We start from the raw sequence: 12,167 nt of genomic DNA on the forward strand, positions 1-12,167 counted from the left end.
CTGCCAGTAGGTACATAATGTCCTGCTGTGTTTTGGGGAATATTAGTAGCCATTGGTGCTCAGTGCCTAGATCCATTAATTTTTTTTTCTCTTGCCTTCTTGTAAATACGGAATTAACTTAAAACAACTCTGCTCCATTAATATATAACAAATTCCTGAATTTGTTAGCTGGAATACTTTTTTTCAGTTACCAATTGGTTGGTGGTAGAGTTCATATGGAAAAGTAGATAAATGCTGGATTCTTTTTATTTACCAGTTTTTAAAATAAATTAATTCCGCATCATCTTCCAAAGTTGACCAATTAAAAAATATAGCATTAAAAACTCATTGATTCATGTATTTTAAGTTCATTGCAATTATCATTTTTATATCCTAAATTGTCCCATCTTTGATCAATGTGAACCTCTTGAGTTTGATCCTGTGTCCTTTTGATGTGAAGCTGGTATAGCAGTCTTTGATAGGTTCCTTGCTATCTGGTAGGAGATGTCCCAGGCTTATCTTGTATATTTCCTACCCTAGACCTGGGGTCAGGAATTTCTCCCCCAAACTGGTTTCTTTTAGTGAGAAATGATATTTATGACCACAGTCTGGGCACTAGGAACGCTCATTGCTACTGTTTGTCACTCTTCCAGGCCTTTTTAGTGGAAAGAGCTGGGAACTATATTAGTTCATAGTGATACTACCAATTCAGATTCTAGAATGCAGGCTTTTAACTTAATTTCTAGCATATCCATATGTCTTTTCTTCCATATCAAGAATCCTGGTGCTCAGGGCCGGCCCATGGCTCACTTGGGAGAGTGTGGTGCTGACAACACCAAGTCAAGGGTTAAGATCCCCTGATGGGTCAATTAAAAAAAAAAAAAAGAATCCTAGTGCTCGAGGACACAGGTTTGATACATAGGATTAAAGTGTCCCATAGTCACTCATTTGCTTTATCCCACCTTACACACACAATTGCCTCAGAATAACAGTTCCAATTCTGCCTTAACAGTATGGTACTGAAAGCAGGTAAGTTTTGTTTGCATGATCTTTACCCATTTTTCCCTCCAATATTTCTAAAGGTTGTACACTATCTCCTTTGTAAGGCATGTAGCCATTACATATTATATAAACTCCCTCCCTGTTAATGTTTAATCTTTGTTCTATAAGTAACTATTTAATACTCACCATCAGGCCTTAGGTGTACTTCTCTTTAGTCGGTTTGGTTGTCTGACTTCTTTATGTTTGGGAGACGCATGAATTAAGTTGCCATGAACCCCTGATATTAAAAAAAAACACTTCAGGCTTCTTATGCTTGGCTTGAATATTTTTCTTCCCCCCCCTTTTTTTTTTAAACTTTCAAGCCATGTCAGTATATTTAAAGCTTTGTTTTTTGTCTGGTAGAAAGCACACAGTTGTGTCTTACCTTTTTAATATCTAATCTGATTATTTCTTACTATTAAGTCGGAATGTTTATATCATTCCTGTTTGTTTTTGATGGATGGCAGCTGGCTGGTATATATCATTACCGTTAATGCATTATTGTTAGACTTGGGTTTAAGTCTGTCATTGTTTTTGTCCCATCTGTTTTTTTTCCTCTTGTCCTCCTCTGCCATCCTTTGGATGAACTGAGGTTTTACAGTATCAGATTGTATGTCTTCTATTGTATTTTTAGCTATACATCTTTATTTTTGTTTTTAGTGGTTGGTAGAGATGACAATGTTTATTCTCAGTAAAAGCATCAAGGGGATAAGTGGAACTGGCAGGGAGAACCAGTTCTGTGTTTGAAGATCTTCCATATTACATCATGATAGCCCTTGTGACGTAATGCCTCACTGGTCTACCCATACACCAGGAAAGTTCCTCTCTCTGTGACAGGCCTGGTCCTATACCAGCCTGTTCCTAGACTGGGGAAATGCTTTCCAGAGAAGAAAGAAGCCACTGATTTCTGCTCTTCTAGAAGGGGCTTATTCTTCTCTGACATTTAATTCCTGTACCCATTTTTGGTTAACAGATCTCTGGTGTCTTTAAGGACATTATCATCACTTTGTAGTTGATTTGTGTTTTCCTAGTTGCCACAGTGGGTTTGGCAGTCTCTGTAAATGTCTACAGCCAGCCTGGGAAGGGAGCTGTACAACTTTGGAACTTTTTGAATCCCTAAATCAGTCTGGAATTGTCTTTTCAGAATTGAATCTTTCAATGACTGTGTCCATTTGTTTAGGTCGTCTTTAATGGTTTCAATATTTTATTGTATGTAAAACAGTTTTGGTAAACTTTCAGCTTATTCTTATATATGTTATTATTATTGTTGCTATTGTAAATGGTAGTGAGTTTAAAATTATTTTTCTATTCCTGATTATAGATTGCAAGTTTATTTAATTTTTTTGGCATCTGGCTGGTATGAGGATCTGAATCCTTGACCTTGGCGTTATCAGCACCATGCTCTTACTGAGGTTCGCATTTATTAAGATATTAAAGTTGTATCCAACAATTTAATGAAACATTTTCATTAATTCCTATAATTTATATATACTTTGTAATTTTCCACGTAGGTAATCATATTTTAAATAATGATAGATTTATTTCTATCTTTCTGGCCCTTAGATTTTTTTATATCTTTTCCTATTCTCACTTTTCTAAGGTTCTGGTACAATACTAAGTAGTGTTTGTGATGGCGGACAACCTTGTCATCTTCCTGATCTTAATTAAAGCAATCTTCTATCTTCCACCATTAATTATTTATTGTTTTGTTAAGTTTTTCTTTTGTACACATTTTTATATTTTGAGAGGTTTTCTCAGCAGTAGCTAAGAAATTTATGAAAATGGTTTATGAAATAAATTTATGAAATAGTTTTTTCTATATCTTCTGAGATAATCTTATTTGTTCAATAATGCATCATATATTTCAAACACTGCCTCATTCATTTTAGGTGCCTAATAATTATTAGTTACAAGCAAATGACTAATAGGCCTATTTAAAAAGTGAATTATATTTTCTGAGTTTTCTAATGTAAAACCAACTTTGCATTCTGGGTAAACTGAAATTAGACATGATAGATCCTCCTTTTAAAAAATACCTAGTTACTTGCTTTCTCTTTGCTAATATTTTGTAAGTGACTTTTGAAGATTTGGGGGCTTTATTCTGTCCTTGTATAGTTTTGATATTCTGGTTATACTGCCCTCATATATTGACAGAATATGTGCCTTATTATAAATTCTCAAACTGTTTTCATATTGCTTGCATCTTTTATATAGAGTAGAATATACTAGTATAGTCATCTGTAGATGGGTCACTTAAATGTGTCATTATAGTGCCTCTAAAACCCAAAAAGGCCTGCCAAGCATTGTGCTGTTTCCTTTGGTAGGTGATGCAAGCTGTAGCAACTGTTTTCATCTTGAAGGGAGTATCTTGGCCTGCTCCAGACAACTGAACCTCCAGAAACCTCACTAAGGTGGTGAGCCTGAATGTTTGGGTCTACTGCCCATCCTCTTATTCACATATGCCTTACTAAAAGTACTTGCTACTTCCTTCTCATTGGGTCCAATCAGCATAAAATCATCAACATAGAGGACCAGTTGTGGGATGTCAAGATGATCAATACTTGGCAGATGTTATTGTAAGGAACAGCATAACTGACATAGCACTGAGAAAAGGCAAGTTGCTTCTGGTTGTCCTTACAAGTTGGTATGGAAAAAATAGCATTAGCTAGGTCAGTACCTCACATTTACATCAAGTGAATTAATGAATATTCATTTTTAGGGAAAACAGATTGGCCATACCTAAGAATAAAATGACAATTTACCAGAAACATAAAATGAGTAAAGTTGAATGCACTCAATTATAGTCTCTTAAAGTAAAATGAGACAATTAAAAAAAAAAAAAAACAATTTGACAACCCACAGTTAGTTACAGTGCAGCACTGGAACATAGCTCTCCCAATAAATGACAGATGAGGTGATGAATTTGTAAATATATGGATTTTATTTTATTTATTTATTTTTTGTCCTTTTTGAGACCGGCTGTACCGCGCTCAGCCAGTGAGCGCACAGGCCATCCCTATATAGGATCCGAACCCGCGGCGGGAGCACTGCTGCACTCCCAGCGCTGCACTCCCCCAAGTGCGCCACGGGCTTGGCCCATAAATATATGGATTTTAAAAACACAAGATTTATCCAATGAATACACTGAAAAGCCCATTATACCCAACAATTAGAAAACACAGCTTTCAACCGTACTTGAAGGACTCATAAAACTTGGCCATATGTTAGATGTAACAGTTGGGACTGAAATCAGTTGTAAGAAAAACTTCCCACAAGAGTGGTTTATAAACCAGTTAGGAGTTTATTTTTCTCATGTAATGTGAAGTCCAGAAATAAGCAATCTGGGGTTGGTGCAGCCAGATAATAATGTCTCCTCTGTTGTATCATTTAGTATCCTGTAACTGTCATCCTCGTGGTGTATTTTCTAGGAAAGAAGAAGGGGTAAGACAGAGGACAAATGGTGAAGAGAAGATGCCAGATGAGATGTCCCCATTTCAGTGAGCTTCCTTAGAAGCCTCATCCAATGACCTTTGCCTGCTTCTCAGGGGCCAGGACTGTGGACACATTTGGCCACTCACAGCTGCAAGGAAAGCTGGGAGAAGAGTTTTTAAAAAATCTATCCACATTGCCAACTTGAACTTAATTAATTAGAAGTTTTGTTACTTTAAGGAAGAAGGGACGAATGGATGTTGGGACAGCAACTAGTTCTATCTGCCATAGTACGGCACACAGCAAGTCTCCAATAATTATCTGTTTGAATCTATGTCATATAGAATCTTTATTATAAAGACAATGCATTTTGTCCACAGTGTAATTAAACTAAAAGGTAACTAAAATATGTATAGGATCTGCATGTTAATAATATACTTCTAAATAATCTGTGGGCCCAAGACATGTTGATAAGAATCAGACAATATTTAGCACTAAATTATAATGATAATACCACCTGTCAAAATTTTTGTGATGTAAGTACTAAAATATGTATAGGATCTGCATGTTAATAATATACTTCTAAATAATCTGTGGGCCCAAGACATGTTGATAAGAATGAGACAATATTTAGCACTAAATTATAATGATAATACCACCTGTCAAAATTTTTGTGATGTAAGTCAGGTGGAGTTTAGTGATATGTAATCTTTAATACTGAAAAATTAATGAGTTGTGGTACTTTAAGGATGAAACACTCACTGATAAAAATAATTGCAGAACCATAACATTTCTAAGGTTTGTCCCAGTATAACATAAGTCAGGAGTTATGGTTGAAGGCTTTTCCACATTGGTTATAATAGGGCAACTCCAGTGTGAGTTCTAAGATGAGGACTGAGGTATGAGGGACAACATAAGCCATGCAGTCATTTCATTCGTAGAGTTTCTGCCCAGTATGTATTCGCTTGTGCATGATAAGGTTAGTGCTTGTGCTGAAGGCTTTTCCACACTGAATACATTTATAAGGCTTTTCTCCAGTGTGAGTTCTCACATGTACTCTCAGGCAAGAGGAATTCCTAAAGGCCTTCCTACATTCTTTACACTCATAGGTTTTCTCTCCAGTGTGAGTTCTCTTGTGCACAATAAGATAAGAGCCTGTGCTGAAGGATTTTCCACACTGATTACACTCATAAGGTTTCTCTCCAGTGTGAGATCGTGTGTGTTTCTTAAGGGATGACTGATCAATGAAGGCTTTCCCACAATCACTGCATTCATAGGGTTTCTCTCCAGTGTGGGTTCTCATGTGTTTCTGAAGGGATGAAGGAACAGTGAAAGCCTTCCCACATTCCTTACAGTCGTAGGGTTTCTCTCCAGTGTGGGTTCGTTTGTGCACATTGAGATGAGAGCTCTGGCTGAAGGATTTCCCACAGTGATTACACTCATAGGGTTTCTCTCCAGTGTGAGATCTCATGTGCTTCTTAAGGGAAGACTGAAAAATAAAGGTTTTCCCACAGTTACTGCATTCATAGAGTCTCTCTCCAGGGTGAGTTCTGACACATTTCTGAAGGGACAAAGGGTCAGTGAAAGCTTTCCCATGTTCATTACACCCCAAACTCTCCTCTGAAGTACATACTTCTTTGTGAAAACTGAGGAAAGACCTTTTTTCATAGTCACCGCCTTCACAGAGTTTCTCTCCAGTAGGTGTTTGCTTGTGTACTGAGAAGAAAGAGTGTAGGCGAAAGGACATACCACAGTGATTACACTCACAAGTCTTCTCTCCTGTGAGAGTTAAGTGTTTCCTAAAGGACGACTCTTGATTGAAAGCTTTCCCACAATTATTAAATCCAAGAGTTTCCTCTCCAGTGTAGGTACTCACATGATCCCTAAGAGTTGAAGGATGGCTAAAGACTTTGCCATATTCTGTATGTTTATGGCATTCCTCTGCCTTGCAATATCTTGTACAAATAAGGTGAGAGTTCTTTCTGAATTTTTCACAATGATTACATTCCAGGGCATTCTTAGCAGGTTGAGTTTGTGCCTGTTGAAAAAGGAGTAGATTTTGGTGACTAAAGGCTTTCTCAGTTTCATCACATGCTCAGGAATTCTATTCCGTGGATTCTGCTGTATACAGGAAGCATGTGATTATGACTGACATGATTACTACTATCAGTATGCATGTACAATTTTTGCCCTATTAGTTTTTTCAAGTTGAATAAGCTCAGAGCTCTGCCCAAAGCTCTATCATATTCTTTCCCAGCAAAAGGGTTTTGTAAATACACAGGTTTTCTAATAATGAACGAAGAATTAATTATGTATTAAATACTTAATACTAGAATCACATTTCAGTAAATGTTTACTTGTGGGTATTCTCTGCGAGGCAGCAAGTGTTAAGCTAGGTTTAGAGATTTCTCCAGTTTCATGACAATCATAAACTCTCTCCTGAGACCATTTCTGGTAAGTGAATGCCACTTGCCTTAACTTTTGCCCCTGCTTTCGGTGCTGCTGTTTTAATTCATTGAAATTCCTAGACTTTTCCTACTGTAAAGAACCAGGAATCATTCCCGTAAGTCTTACCATTTTTATGTCATTGGATGTTTTTCTCCCAGGAACATTCGGTATAGCAATTGCATCTTTTGATTTAAGTTGAGTTTCCAAGTCTGAAATAGCACAGGAAAAATTTTTATAATTATTGTGATTAAAGGACAAAGGAGGCAGATGCTATGTATTTGTTTTCAAATAATAACACTAAATAGAGGACAGATGGTGTGACAGAAAATGTGAAAGAAAAGATGTAACCAGTGACCAAAAGAGTAATTTTAGGAGTTTGGCTTTTGGAAGAGATGCAATGACAGGAACAAGCAGTAGAAACATGAGGTATTTTACTTAGAAAGAACTCTGGAAGTTTGAGAAAATATTATCTGGAAAGCAAAATAGGGAAAACTGAACAAAAAGTATTAATGGAAATGTAAAGTTTAAAGGGAATTAATATTGTTCTTTCTCTTACACTGAAAGAAAGTGTGAGTGATTGGACAGATGGTGAAGGAGGAAGGAAAGAGAGCTCATGCAGTGACCTCAGCCTTCTTTTCCTGCACTGATTGACATTCCCAAATGTACCAGCCCTTATTGGCCAAGGCTACTCCATACAGTGACTCCTCTCTGCCCAGGGCTCACCTGTACAGGCACCTTGGAGAATTCCTGTCTCCTTTGTCCTCAGCTTTTCCTGTTCCACCCTTGAGAGCAGACTGTGTTTGCAGAGCTGACAACCTGTTCATGAGGAAAGACACATGATGTGGGAGGACTGTGTAGGAGAAAAGAAAACTTTCCACAAATCTGATTCCAATACTCTGGCCTCCAAGGATTCTGAAGAGAGTCAAGTGCAACTTTAGAATCAGCAAAACATTCAGGGCAGAGTTCTTTCATAAGAACCAAAAAGCAACCACTCCATGCTCCACATGGAATTGATCCTTGAAACCCATGCCCACCATCAGACACAGACAGCAAATTGCCTGAAGCTTTTAATGACAGAGAAAATGAGATCAGTGCATTTTCATGGGAAGCTACTAGACTGTCCCACCAGGGTAGGGACCATCCATTTTGTGCTTACCATTGTATTGCCATTCTTCCCACAGATCCTGGAACACAAAATGTACTTAAGAACTATTTGCTGCATGAACAAATGAAGGAATGAGACCAGACTCACCCACTGAAGCCAGGTTCCTAAAGTTCTCCAGCATCACATCTCTGTACAGATTTTTTTGAGCAGGGTCCAGCAATGCCCACTCCTCCTGGGAAAAGTCCACTGCCACTTCCTGGAAGGTCACCAAGTTCTAAAACAGCACATATACATTCTGGCTCAGCCAATGACCATCTTCAGCAGTGTACCAGGAGGGTGAAGCTGACAGGACTGGGTTAGGAGACCCAAGGTGTTGGAAGCTCAGTCATGCGTCTGAGGCATTCCATTATTTGCTCCAAGGCTCAGTTCTCAGAACTCTCCTCTTTAAATCCTGGGCAGTCTCATTTAGGCTCAAGGCTTTATCAGCTTTTCTAAGACATGGCTGACCTGATCTTTCCACAGTTACGTTGTGAGGATTCTTTTGGTCTTATTCAGATCCAGTATGGAGAGGGCATACTGCAGGAATGAGAGGAGTACTTGGAAAATAAATGAACAATTTTCCTTGTGAAAATGTTTCTTAACAGCACCCAGCAGAGTAGGGAATTTTTTTTTTCTTGTTAGATTCTGAAATTTATTATTTTTTTTATGAGATTAAATTTGTTATTGTTACAAAAAGTGGAAACCTTCTTTTTTTTTTTTCGTTAAATTTTTATTTTGTCAATATACAATGTATATGATTATTATGGCCCATCACCGACACCTCCCTCCCTTTATACTCATTTTGGAGAAATACGTAAAAAAAAAAAAAAAAGTTATATGTAAAAGAAGCCTTTCCAAGGCATTCCCTCTCCTATCCAAGAAACCCAGAGAACTAGGGAAGACAGGCTGGCCCATGATGGGCTGCAAAGCTGTAGGTCATGAGTAAGAGATGCATTTCTTGGGAATAACATTTTTTTGAAGTAGAATAATTTCCTACATACCTGTGACCAGGCTGTCAGCAATCCTGCAGCCATTCTTCCTCCTGTGTGTTTCTTTCCTGGTTGGGGAGGGTCCTGAGCAAGCAGAAATAGAGAAGAAAAAAGAAGCCGTGAGACTGCAGGCCTGCTAGATATTTAGTACTAACAGGTGTAGATGTTTCGTCATACTAAGGAGTAAACACATACACAGTATAGTAAAGATTTGTCTCCCTATCCAAGGACATAGTATATTCTTAAATTAGGAATACAGTATGTATTTATTATTTCTTTTTAAACTTTTTCCTAGCTTGAATCACTGAAAAAGTTTACTGCCAGTAACAGCTCAGTAGCAATAAACCTATATAGTGCCAAACTGTCTCTAAATGCCCTTTACTCATGACAGAAACCAGAACTTATTTGGGAAAGATCTGAGTCTAGTACAGGACAAGAAATTTTCAAGGTGAATCTGGAACATTTTATGCCACACCCTTAGTTTCCTCATCTTTAAAATGGGATATTATAACACAAAGGTCAAGGGTTTGAATAGCTGTACCAACCAGCTGCCAATAAATAAACCTTTATTTTTCAGTCTTCCCTTAATTAAATAAATAAAATGGGACAGACCTCATAGGGTTGAACTGACAGGATTGTTAAATAAGTTAATATATGTAAATTACTTAGAATGCTAACTGGCAATTCAGAAGGACCTCATAAATATTAGGTATGATCATCATTTGCCTGTATTTCTATGCAGATGAGCATATTTTCATAATAAAAGGATTACATTCCAGAACAACATTTACCACACTTAGTTGTATATAGGAAGTCATCAAAATTTAACACTGTGAACTCCACAGTGGAGCTAGGATTTGAAGTCAGATCTCCTTAACTCAGGAGCTCACATTTGAGGCCCTATTTGCTGGCTGGATGCTTGCAGCTGATTAAACATCAACTCCTGATAAATCCTACATAAACCTGATAAGTCCTACATAAACCTACGTGTATGTGTGTGTGTGTGTGTGTGTGTGTGTGTATTTTTTTGGTGGCTGGCTTGTACGGGGATCTGAACCTTTGTACTGTACTCTAACCAACTGAGCTAGCTGGCCAGCCCCTGTATATATTTCTTGAAAATCAGATATTTCTTGACACAGCCCATCAAATTCTGCCTGGCATACCCTCTGAGGACTGAAGAATGTATCATCTTCTAATTGGATCACAAATTCAGATTATTCTTTTTTTTTTTTTTTTTTTTTTGTGACTGGTAAGGGGATCACAACCCTTGGCTTGGTGTCGCCCGCACCGTGCTCAGCCAGTGAGCACACTGGCCATCCCTATACAGGATCCGAACCTGCGGCGGGAGTGCCACTGCGCTCCCAGCACCACATTCTCCTGAGTGAGCCATGGGGTCGGCCCAGAAATTCAGATTATTCTAATAATGGTGGTGTGTAAATCACTTATAACTCTAGTATAGAGATTTATCAGCACCACAATCTCCTTTTTTTTTTTTTCCAATGGATGACTGGCAAGGGGATCTTAACCCTTGGCTTGGTGTTGTCAGCACCATGCTCACCCAGAGAGCAAACCGGCCATCCCTATATGGGATTCGAACCCGTGGCCTTGGTGTTATCAGCACCACACTCTCCTGAGTGAGCCACAGGCTGGCCCTAGTATAGAGATTTAAAAGATAAAAATATTAAAAATAATTATAGCTACAGTACTTTGTTAATGGACACACAATATAAGTAGTAGTAAATTGTGACATCAAAAACATAAACTGGGAGGGGGAAATAAAATTAAAAAATTTTTTTATGCAGCCAAAATTAAGTTGTTACCAGCTTAAAATAGACTATTAAAACTATAAGATCTGGGCCGGCCCGGTGGCGCACTGCTACAGTGCACCACTTGGGAGCGCGGCAGCACGCTCCCGCCGAGGGTTCAGATCCCACATACAGACTGGTTCCCGCTCACTGGCTGAGCGAGGTGCGGGTGCAACACCGAGGGTTGCGATCCACAGTGCACCATTTGGGAGCGTGGCAGCACGCTCCCGCCGAAGGTTCGGATCCCACATACAGACTGGTTCCCGCTCACTGGCTGAGCGAGGTGCGGGCGCAACACCGGGGGTTGCGATCCCGTTGCTGGTCCCGGTCCGGTACGGGAGCGACACTGAGGGTTGCGATCCGTTGCTGGACATGAAAAAAGACAAAAAGGAAAAAAAAAAACAAAAACTATAAGATCTTTTATGTAAGCCTCATGGTAACTACAAAGCAAGAGCCTACAGTATATACAGAAAAGATAAAGAGGGAAAAAAAGCATACCATGACAGAAATTTACAAATCACAAAGGAAGAGAGGAACAAAGGAAAGAAGGATCTGCACAACAGCCATAAAACAACAAAATGGCAAGACTTACCTATCAATAATTACCTTAAATGTAAATGAATTAAATTCTCCATTCGAAACACAGAGTGGCTCGATGGATAAAAAGTAAAAGACCATGAGCTGGCTGGTTAGCTCAGTTGGTTAGAGTGCAGCCTTATAATACCAAGGTCATGGGTTTGGGTCCCCCTATCAGCCAGCAGTCCCTCCCCTCCCCCAAAAATAAAAGACCAAACTCTATGCTGCCTATGAGAGATCCTACATATTGAACAGCCTAAAGCTTCTATAAAAAGCCTCCTAGAGTTGATAAACGATTTCAGCAAAGTTGCAGGGTACAAAATCAACACACAAATATCAGTAGCATTTTTATACTCTGCCAGTGAACGTGCAGAAAAATAAATCAAGAAAGCTAGCCCATTTACAACAGCCACCAAAAAAATAAATAAAATATTTAGGAATAAAGCTGACCAAGGATGTGAAAAATCTCTACGAAGAGAACTACAAACCACTATTGAGAGAAATTAAAGAGGACACAAGAAGATGGAAAGATATCACATGCTCTTGGATTGGAAGAATTAACATTGTGAAAATGTCCATATTACCCAAAGTGATCTACAGATTCAATGCAATCCCCATCAAAATTCCAATGACATTTTTCTCTGAGATGGAAAAATATCTATCGAGACATTTATATGGAACAACAAAAGACCACGCATAGCCAAAGCAATTCTGAGCCATAAATAAATAAATAAATAAATAAATAAATAAATAAAT

The 12,167-nt window shown here is 38.4% G+C and overlaps 1 protein-coding gene across 3 annotated transcripts in view; it reads right to left on the minus strand.

The window, feature by feature from the left end:
• Positions 1-5,047: 5,047 nt before the first annotated feature.
• Positions 5,048-12,167, minus strand: part of ZNF177 (zinc finger protein 177) — a 40,593-nt gene continuing 33,473 nt past the window's right edge. For 2 of the 3 annotated variants that reach the window (XM_008576235.1, XM_008576236.1), the window contains exons 2-6: positions 9,043-9,114; positions 8,150-8,276; positions 7,621-7,713; positions 7,024-7,106; positions 5,048-6,487 (exon numbers count right to left, since the gene is read on the minus strand). In XM_008576235.1, the coding sequence (XP_008574457.1) occupies positions 5,381-6,487; positions 7,024-7,106; positions 7,621-7,713; positions 8,150-8,276; positions 9,043-9,114 (1,482 nt within the window). In that variant the 3' untranslated portion in view covers positions 5,048-5,380. Of the gene's footprint in view, positions 6,488-7,023; positions 7,107-7,620; positions 7,714-8,149; positions 8,277-9,042; positions 9,115-11,441; positions 11,517-12,167 lie in introns of those variants that run through there. The other variant, XM_008576234.1, reaches the window with a different exon arrangement.

The sequence above is a fragment of the Galeopterus variegatus genome, unplaced genomic scaffold (assembly GCF_000696425.1).
Source record: "Galeopterus variegatus unplaced genomic scaffold, G_variegatus-3.0.2 Scaffold1313, whole genome shotgun sequence".
NCBI lineage: Eukaryota > Metazoa > Chordata > Mammalia > Dermoptera > Cynocephalidae > Galeopterus > Galeopterus variegatus.